We start from the raw sequence: 10682 nt of genomic DNA on the forward strand, positions 1-10682 counted from the left end.
CGTCAGAGGTCAGAGGCAGATCAGAGATGATCGGACACGTGAGAGATTCACTTCAGCGCTCTTCCTTTCTCGTTCGAGTCCAGTTTATGGGCTAATGAGTTTACCTCAAAATCATTGTGTTTTAAAATAGTTCTTCATTAAACTTTAAATTTAGCGGTTGTTTTTAAAATTGCACCAAATTAAATTACATTTAAAGTAATTTAATGAAAGCGATGAAATTTAAATGAAAGTAATGTGAACTGGTAATGTTAATTATTCATTTTATGATAGACTACTGGTTGGAACATTTCATATCCACATTTCCATATTTTCCAAATCTTCCCTAAAACTTCTCAAAGGTCCTTATTTCTGACAGTTATTTTGTTCTCAACAGACCCTCTCACACATATAAACAAACAAGTAACTAGCTATTTCAGAATGCATCTGCTTACTGTCGCCTTTATTTTAGTTTATCTACCAGCCATTTTGGCTTCTGCAAGCCTTGATGTGTGATTTTTTCCCAAATAAATTTAATAAAGAAAGAATGCTATCCTGTTGATGGACAGAAAGGATAGCTTAGGAGTTGCCCCTACTACATTTGACAACATCTGATAAGTTGCACTAAAAACTGAGGATGAACATGTTACTAACTGAACTGAGCCAAAGAATTGCTCACAGTGTTTTGAGAACCATTATTTTCACTCAAAGATTGCGCCAGATTAACTAAAAAAAAAAAGATTGGCAAAAGCACTAGGTCAGGAGATAAGGGGGAGACATTTACATTTGATTCAAAATAGAGTGGGTCATGTGAGAAACAGGGGAGGAAACAGAAAAGAGGAGGTAAGAATAGGATACAGCAATCTATGCAGAACACTTAATATTATAGGGAAGCATCCAACTGGTCTTTGTGAACACTGTCAATAACCACTGCGGGAAAACTGTGTTCATCAGCTGCAATATCAGAGATGAAGGACATGATGGAGAAAATGGAAAGATTAGGGCTAACAGGAGTAGGATTAAAGAGCCTACTGGAATGTGGTCAGGGCAGAAGATGCTTTATCAAGGGGAACAGGACTGTTGGAAAAAGTGTGAACAATCCAAACACTGTAGGAGTAAACTAACTCCAGAGGATGGCATCAATGCAACGCTATGGATGCCAGCTGCCGTTAAACCCCAAAGAAGAAACAGAAGGCCGTGAACTATCTTGACTGCAGAGCGTGTCTTTGGCAGCGGGCGGGATCTAGTGATCGTTGGCTCCCGGCTGAAAGTCGGGCGGGCGGGTGGGTGCAGAGCAGAGACAGCGTGGTCCTTCCTCTGACTGACTGACTGACTGACTGACACCCGCCGGGGAAAAAAAGTTACTCTGAGTTCGCGGACACACTGCCAACATGTCTGGAGATGAAGAGACACAGGAGCAGACCGTCGCCGACGACTTGGTGGTCACCAAGTACAAGATGGGCGCCGAGATTGCGAATCGTGAGTGAAATGCAGCGATAACGAGCCGTTACACTCAACAGCCCACATTTATCCGTCACTGTTAGCTAGCAGTGTCAGCTAGTCACAACCAGGCAGCAGCTGTGCCATGTGCCGCAGCAGTAGCAACGGCGGGTCATGTTAGAGAGAGGGTCTTAAGAGGTCTTAAAACAAATAAAACATGGTTGTGGATAAATATTCAGGCAGAGCTTTTCTTTATATACGGCGCGTATTTGTTTAACGTCACGCTGCTGTCACATTAGCCTGGTGAGCTAGGTAGCTACAGCTATCTTACTAGCAGGCGTTAGCTATAGCTGCAACTGCTAACGTAACAGATAACAATGACAAGTAGAAATTGAGTGACGATATGGGGGTTGTTACAGACCGTGAAAGGAGGACATTTAAATGTATACAACAAATGAGAACCGAGACTAAAAAAATCTCACGTTAGGTACTTGGCTGAAGATCTGGTTGTTTTAAATGGTGTAATTTAAAGTCATAATCAGAGTTAAGTAGAAGCCAGTCAACGCACCCAACACGCTGCTCTGTTAAATTACGCCAAAAGGTCATTTACTAGACTTAACATGATGAGACACAGTCACAAACTCAACCTGTCTGTGTCGTCATAAATCTTAAACTTTATATGCTGTTATCAATTATTACATTTAAAGCCTACAATCACTGCACACATTATTAGTGTGATGTCATAACTAGTTATTTTTTCAATATAACATATATTCAAATATAAATGTAACATTCCTAAAACTTATGAACTTGTACTTTAACTATATTAATAATATTTCAAAATTACTGCATTCTCAATACATAACCATATGTAATTGTGATTCATCCAGGAAACATTTTCCAAGCACTTTAAACAGTGCCCACGTTCACACTAAGAAGTTACACTTGCACCAGTGAGTTTCCCAGTTCAACCACAGTCTACTGGTTTGACTGTAATTTTTCTGCTAGTTTGGAGATTGAACAAGTGACCTTCCTGCCATATAAAGTTTAAATTCAGATAGTAAAACCAAAATAACACAAAATAACTACCACAGTTTACTTGAACAAGTTGGGTTTTTTAAAATTATGTGGTAAAATTTCCAGTGTTTGGTTGTTTTTCATTCCTAGTTCATCGCTTTACGCCTGCCAAGCTGCGAAGACGACCTCATGTTCAACACAGGGTTCAATGACACTGTGTGTCCTTGTGATTTTTGTATTGTAGCTTATCAAGGCTGATCTACTTATTTTGAATCAAGCCATCTAATTAACTACTATCATTACACTGTCAAGCTGACACGCAGCTGTCAGACAATCTGTCAAATATTTATCTCTAAGCGAACGTAGCATCAGCTCAGTCAAAGTCACATGAGTTGCTCAGTTGCATTGAGCTACCGATTGAGCCCTGAACAATAAGCAACAGTCATTCTTGATATTAACACTGACCAAACTATCTATCTGCAGTGGTGGCAGCCTGGTGCCTGACTTTAATCAGACTTATGAGTGCTGAAATGGTCAGACATTGATTCAGTTGCCATTTTTCACTATTTTCTGACATTTTATGGACCAAAATGATTAATCCACCAACCGAGAAAATAATAAATTAACTGAAAATAACCATTAGTTGCAGCCCAAACCTGTATACACTCTGTCATTGACATGCCATTTTAACCGCATCATGTTTTTTTTTTTAATCTTGTGTCCTGCAGAGGCTCTGAAGACGGTGGTTGGAGCAGCTACAGCTGGAGTTTCTGTGCTCAGCCTCTGTGAAAAGGGAGATGCCTTCATCATGGCAGAAACTGGGAAAATCTTCAAGAAGGAAAAAGAGATGAAGAAAGGTATGTTTTTGTTGCAGTTAATTAGTCACCATCAATGTCTTTGACTCAGCGCTTCCTCACTCACCCACTCTTTCTCTCTTTCTCAGGTATCGCTTTTCCTACTTGTGTGTCAGTTAACAACTGCGTATGCCATCACTCCCCCCTGAAGAGTGACCCTGATGTCATACTAAAGGATGGGGACCTTGTCAAAATGTAAGCTGCAGCATTGATAACTGTCCATCCTTTATGCTACATAAATTACGGTTGGCGTTTTATTAGTTTGTACATTCCTCACCTCACGTTTACCTTTTGTGTCTGTGTGCAGTGACCTGGGTGTGCACGTTGATGGCTTCATCTCGAATGTAGCTCACAGCTTTGTTGTTGGAGTGACAAAGGTATGTCATGTGCTTGTAATGTAATTTACTTGATTACCACTGATTCTCACATCATAAACAGCAAGTAATACTTAATTTCATCCCTTGTCATTCTTTAACTTGCCTCCTGCGTCACTTCAGGACAACCCGCTGACAGGGCGGAAGGCTGATGTTATGAAAGCAGCTCACCTCTGTGCTGAGGCTGCTCTGCGTCTTGTCAAGCCAGGAAACCAGGTAAAATTCTCCCACCGTGGCGACTGATTTGACCAACAGCATCATTGTTTACGCCCCATCTAATAATTGTCACTGTGTCGTCCTTCTGTCAGAATACACAGGTCACAGAAGCCTGGAACAAGATTGCAAAGTCATTCAAGTGCTCCCCTATTGAGGGTAGGTGTTTGTGAATATTTGCCACTTTCATGCTCTGTGATCTCGATGGTATACATTTGCTGGATGTAATTTGACATGCTCAGTTTATTCCTTTAATGTGTGCAGGCATGCTGTCCCATCAGCTCAAACAACACGTGATTGACGGGGAGAAAACTATCATCCAAAACCCAACGGACCAGCAAAAGTGGGTTCACTCAGCAAGTGTTTATTGTCACTGACCTTATGAGTGTCCCCCCTTCACCAGTTGATGAACTTGTCACTTTGTTTATGTAGGAAGGACCATGAGAAGGCTGAGTTTGAGGTGCATGAGGTATATGCAGTGGATGTGCTTATCAGCACTGGAGAGGGGAAGGTGAGAGGAAATTTGGTTCGATTTTTTTTTTTTTTTTTTTTTTCCACTTAAGTTTGAAAATTACAAAAAGGTAACAATATATATGTTTTGTTTTTTGCAATTCAGGCAAAGGATGGAGGTCAGAGGACCACCGTTTACAAACGAGACCCCAACAAGGTGTACGGCTTGAAGATGAAGACATCTCGGACGTTCTTCAGTGAGATGGAGAGACGCTTCGATACAATGCCTTTCACTCTGAGGTAGCATTTTTAAGTTGATCAAATATTTCACTTAAAAAAAGAGGGAAAAAAAGTTATCTTTTATCAAAATCATCTCCTAAGTTTCATCCTCTTATTTCTCTTTTCTTCTCTGTTTGTCATCCCAGAGCGTTTGAGGATGAAGGCAAGGCCAGGTTGGGTGTGGTGGAGTGTGCCAAACATGAGCTGCTGCAGCCATTCAGTGTGCTGCATGAGAAAGAGGGTGAGTAGAACAATGAGGGACGTAACTAAGGCCTTTGTGACATGACGTTTTTGTAAGGTTTGTTGTTATGTGAACAAAATGAAGCGAGGTCTGGAAGTTTCTCTCTGTTGTTGGAAAGTTTCACGTCTACTTGAATTTTTTTTAGAAAAATATCGCATCCAGTTGGTAACAAGAAATGTCCGTTACATCTGTAACAGTACACATACCTCAGTTAGTAATAACAATGGGTGATATATCCCACATTTATCTTCTCTGAATGGAGTTTTATCATTTACTGGTCCCATAGCTGAGACAATTTTCTTCCTGCCCCATGGAACATAATGTAATCATTTCTTCTCCTGTTAATTTTGTCATGTTTCTCTAATAAAAACAAACACCAGACTTGTGACTTGTGCACTGAGCACGCTAGAGCCCCGTAGGACTCTCAAAACTATCTGCCATTTGTGAGTGACAGTCATTTGTGAAATGTAACGTTGCAACCATTTGCGATCTATGTGTAAGCAGTGATTGCTCGCAGATCGTTTTTCTGAAACAAGCTCCTCGGGAGCGTCCTGATAGCGGAATGGTTACAGCGCATGACACATAACCGCAACATCCCAGGTTTGACTCCGGCTAGGGACCTTTTTTTTGCATGTCATGCTGCTCGCTGATGAGCTCCTTGCTCAGCATTTGCTGGGACGCAGCATCATCTGGTAATGCTTTGTGCTGGCCAGTCAAATGCGTCTAACTGTGCTTACTCAGTAAAGTTACATTGTCTACTGTCGAAAGAGGATAAAACGATTCTATTAAAATCTGAATAATTTACCCGATGAGTTAACGGTACTATAATATCTACACTTGTTTGTACTCTGTTAGCTGAAACATTTCCAGATTGTATACCCTGTTGGACCGTCGGATGTAATTTCCAACTCTGTCTGTGTCCAGGTGAATTTGTAGCCCAGTTCAAGTTCACCGTGCTGCTCATGGCCAACGGACCTCTGCGAATCACAAACAGCCTCTTCGAGCCAGAACTCTACAAGTCTGAGCACGAGGTGGAAGACGCCGAGCTGAAGGTAAAAATGAGTTTGATGAATGGGATATTACATCCTCTGCCTGAGAAAAAAGGATGAGACTAATGAGCCGCTGTAGCATGCTGTTAGCTGACTTGGCATTTTCAAAGCTATTATGTGTTGATGTATTGTGTGCTGCAGCTCATGAGGTTACAAAATTCAGTTTTTGTCTTTTGTTCTTTTTTCCTGTAAAGGCTTTGCTTCAAAGCTCAGCCAGCCGTAAGACGCAGAAGAAAAAGAAAAAGAAGGTGAGTTACAGAGCCGTTTGATACTGCTTGACATAAACAAGAATGCATGTTCTGGTTTCCTCTAATTTAATTTTCTTTTATCAAGGCCTCAAAGACTGTTGAGAGCGCAACAGGACAGGCGATGGAGACCGAAGCTGCAGAATAGATTCTATATCCAAGAAAGACATCTGATGACCCAAAGAACAGACGTCATGAATCCTTCTGTCCCAGCTGTCTGAGGCACTAGTGGCATAGCCGCTGTGAATACCTCCGAATCTAACTGATGTCAGTCTGGGATGATGCTGCTCCTAAATTCTGTCACTCCACCTAAAACACACACACACATGTCCCTAAAAAAAATCTCACTGTCCTTGAGACAGCCTTATACCCTAACAGTGGACACAATTCTACAACAGAGGATTTTTTTTTTTTTTTTTTTTTTTTTTTTTGCAAAGACATATTCTCACTGGAACATTTAACCATTTGACTGACCTTGAGCCTTCGTCCCTTTATTCCACAGTAACTGTAGTGAAAGTTATGGTCAAATAAAATGGGTTTGACAGAGCAGCCAAGGATAATGAATGCACAGTACTGTGTCAGTGTAATTGTGTGGCATATAGATAATTTCCTTGACCTGAAGCCATGGCTTTGAAATGAATGTTAACTTGTCGTAGGCAGAAATGTGCAACATCTTAGTCACACAAGTTATAGGCATGACATCATTAGTCATTACTTTTGAATTCAGCATAATTACTGCATTTATACTGCTCCTGCTTAGGTCTGTCTACTAGTGCATTGTGTCTACTTCTAGGCATCTAGGTAACTCAGCTAACAATTTCTAAAACTGACATGTAAGACCTACCAGTTGTGTAATTTAACAGGTAAAAAAAAATGAATTTCTTTTCTCAGTTGTGGATGGTTTAACTCCTGCCAAGGGTTCAGCGTTCAGTCTTCTGGTGCCACCACTGAGTCTGACAGTCTGTGTTTACATAAGAATTCCATACCTGTTAAATATATGGATGCTTTTGTAAAACAAATCCCAGTTTCAGAGACTATTTTTGGAAACATTAAAAAACCACCTGACATCATTTGTTTGCACGTGTTTTTGGACTTTGTGTGTATTCAGCTGATTGTCCTGATGGGTGTTTGTGTGTTTTTCATGATTTTGAAAAGAATAATGAATCCCTGTTTCCCTAGTTATTTTACTCTCTTTGCATTTTGTTTGTCCAAAGCCAAACAAGTGACTTGTGTGAGAACACTGAGTTTTCTTTGGGGAATGTAGGTGATGAACAATAAACTCCAAAGAAATGCAAAGTTACATTCAATGAGATAAATCTTATTTTTAGCACCTTTGACAAAGTAAATGTCATGGGCTGTAGTAAGGCGCATTTCTTGTTGACCTAAAAGTAGTTGAATTTAAGCATATTGTATCTAAGAATATACAACTTCTACTCAAAATATACATAAAAGAAATAAAAAAACATGACCTCAGTGTCCATAATGGTAGCCAAGCTCCTGAGTACAGAGAGAATATGAATCAAGCAATATAATTAGTTATTAACTTTTTGAATATATATAAAACATAATGAAACATAGGACCACTTCCTACAGTAAATCAATGAAAAATAAGTAACGGAACAAACAGAAGAAAACAAAATAAGTCTGGGCAAACAATTGGCTACAAGTACAGGAAGAAAAAACAGTAAACTATGGAGACAAATGAATAAAAAAAATAAGGGGGTACCATGTATCAATGGGATATTACATCCTCTGCCTGGTAGCACATTTTCCTAAAAAAAAAAAAAAAAAAAAGATTCCCTCCTTTATGTACATCAGAAAATTGACCAAGCTTAATAAAACTTTCCCTATGTTATTATTAGTCCTTGCGATTAGACATTCAATAGAGTCTGTCTTCAATTTTAACCTTTCAGCAAAACCTGGCTTTGTCTGGCTCTTCCAATTAATCAGGCAATATAGTTATTCAAAATCACGTATATAATTTACTGTATATGGTGAAATTATTTAATATAGTCAAAAACATCTGGTGCACACGTGTGATGAATAACTGGATTAATGAACCTTTAAAAGCACGTAAAAAGTTGCAACACTGGTTTAATATACGAGCTTTTTCTGTAAACGCTTTAGTAGACTCAATTTCCCATGTTGCACTACGATTCAAGGGATATAAATACGAAGTCGCAGGAATGTGACGTCCTTCAGGGAGACGATTCTGCAGCGGCTGGTACGTTGAAACCTATCTGTCGATGTCAGAATCCAAGCTAATCAACTTCTTTTAAATCCATCGAGCTAATCTTTCATGTTTCTCCTTCTGTTTTCAGACTGCCCTCGTCGACATGAGAGCTAAGGTTTGTGTTTAATGTCTGGATGATCATATAATTATGTTCTCCTGTTGTGCTAACACTTGCTAGCTTACAGGCTCGAGTTGGTCGAAGGGCTCACGCAGCACGTTCATTAGTGTTCAACTGTAAAATGTTAGCTTTTCAACTTGTGTCTTAGTTGAGTGTAACGTTAATTGTGTGTCGCCATATGTGCGTGAATAAATAGAAAAACAATAATGAACGCTTGTCTTTCTCTTACAGTGGAGAAAGAAGCGCATGCGCAGGTAAGATAAGGTTCAGCGCACGTTTTTACAGTCATGCGGTAGTCAAGTCCAACTCTACACCGTGTTTGAGTATTTATTTTCCTCTAACTGACCGTTGTGATCACGTTATAGGCTGAAGCGTAAAAGGAGAAAGATGAGGCAGAGGTCCAAGTAAACGGTCCCCTCCGCCATGGCTGTGACATCACATGCTGCCCACAAACAGGCTGGTGAACACAGCTGGAGACCCAGGTCCCCTCCGCATGTCAAGGCTTGAGGCCAGTGGCGTCCATATCGACCAGAGGCCGGGGAGCATCAGCAGCTGATTGATGCTGGAGAGCTGATTCAAGTCCTGCTGGATGACGGGCTGTTCCTCTGGGACATTTGGGACTCTCTGTTTTTAATTCCTCAACTTTTGTCATTTGTTTTTGTTTATACTGTGATTAAAGGTTTTGGTTTATAAAAATTATTTACATGTCTTGTTTTTTTTTTACACAACAAATTGACTTTCATTGCCCAAGTATTTCCATTGGTGGTGATTTTGAAACACTAATGTCCTGAGGAAGCGGCTTATCTGTCCTCTTCTAGGTGAGATGTTCAGGCAGCCTGAGTCAAAAGGCCTTTTTTTTTTTTTTTTTTTTTTTTTTTTTTCCTTATACAAAAGTCATAGTAGGAAAAACACTTCGAGGTCAACAGAGCCACAGTTAGATTAGTATTTACTGTGCGTTTCCTATTTTAACAGGTCAGAGTGCTGTTAGTTACTAAATCAGGTGACTGCCCTGAGTGGTGGATTTATTAAGGTCCTATATTCAAGAATAATTGTATGGCATTGTAAAAACACTCCATTGTGAGTAAAAGTCTTTCATTCAAAAATTTCATTTGGAAACAAATATTCTCAAAATGTACTTGGGTATAAAAAGCAAGCAGAGGCCTAACAGAAATACTCAAGTTAAAGTAGTGCAAAATTGTACCTCAGTATAGTACATGGGTAAATGTACTTAATTACTTTATACTACTGCACTAACTAATAACACCGCCTGGTATAATAGAAGGAAAACGTGTTTCTTCATTCCCTGCTATAGAAACAATGTAATTTAAATAATCTTTGCCGTACTTGCACATGAAAATAAATGATTATATAAATACGTGATTAGATTCACGTTAGTTAAAAAGCAACAGGCTTGTTACGACTCGAGATTCATCCGCTGTGCATTGACCTTTCTGTTCATTCTGATTCAGCCATGACAGTATTTCTCAAATGCTTCATGTGAGATGCCCAGGAGAAATGCATATTTGGAGGCAAGTGTCACATTTAATTAGATCATTTCAGATTCTATCCACCAACCCATGACTTGAGTGTGCGAATGCTGTAACCTTTGTAAAGAGCTCAACCCCCACAAACAACTCAGTATATCTTGTTTTTACCCCTGAAGACAGTCTAGTAATTCATTTTGTCCTGAAGGTGAATAATAATCAGGCTGTTGCTAAATATTAAAGAGGATAATGTCTTTGTTGTTCCCTTTGACAATCTAATGTTCTTTTCCATTTGCAGTTAATACCAAAGCTAAAGCTGTAACGAGAATTCTGCTCTCAATATTATTGTATATTTAGTATCTATTACAACCTTTGGCACCATAAGAAATCCTCCCCTATTCAAAGCACGAGTAAGAATTATGGCACAAGAAAACATAATATAAACTTACACAATATACTTTCTGAACAGGGGACAAAAATGTGACTAGACACATTACAAGAAGCCCTGCTGGACTTTGATGATAGTTCCTTGTTTACCTTTGTCTCTAGAATGGTTCAGACAAAACTCCAGCCAGTAATAGAACAGCTTTAATGTACCCAGATAAGAAATGACTAATGTGTCTATGCATAGTAACATTGAACATTTACACATCAGGCTACAACATAAAAACAAGAGACAAATTCAAACTTCAATTTTAGCATTATCAGC

The 10682-nt window shown here is 39.4% G+C and overlaps 1 protein-coding gene across 1 annotated transcript; it reads left to right on the top strand.

Moving 5' to 3' along the window:
* The first annotated feature begins 1243 nt into the window (after positions 1–1243).
* On the top strand, positions 1244–9188 carry pa2g4b (proliferation-associated 2G4, b). The gene is made up of 16 exons (XM_042409943.1): positions 1244–1455; positions 3162–3290; positions 3377–3482; positions 3595–3664; positions 3785–3877; positions 3970–4033; positions 4139–4217; positions 4307–4385; positions 4491–4624; positions 4750–4844; positions 5769–5896; positions 6088–6141; positions 6227–8362; positions 8460–8486; positions 8721–8743; positions 8855–9188. The coding sequence occupies exons 1-13, from the start codon at positions 1368–1370 to the stop codon at positions 6284–6286; spliced, it is 1179 nt and encodes a 392-aa protein (XP_042265877.1). The 5' UTR covers positions 1244–1367; the 3' UTR covers positions 6287–8362; positions 8460–8486; positions 8721–8743; positions 8855–9188.
* The last annotated feature ends 1494 nt before the right edge of the window (positions 9189–10682 follow it).

This window comes from Thunnus maccoyii, chromosome 4 (genome assembly GCF_910596095.1).
Source record: "Thunnus maccoyii chromosome 4, fThuMac1.1, whole genome shotgun sequence".
In the NCBI taxonomy this organism is placed as follows: domain Eukaryota; kingdom Metazoa; phylum Chordata; class Actinopteri; order Scombriformes; family Scombridae; genus Thunnus; species Thunnus maccoyii.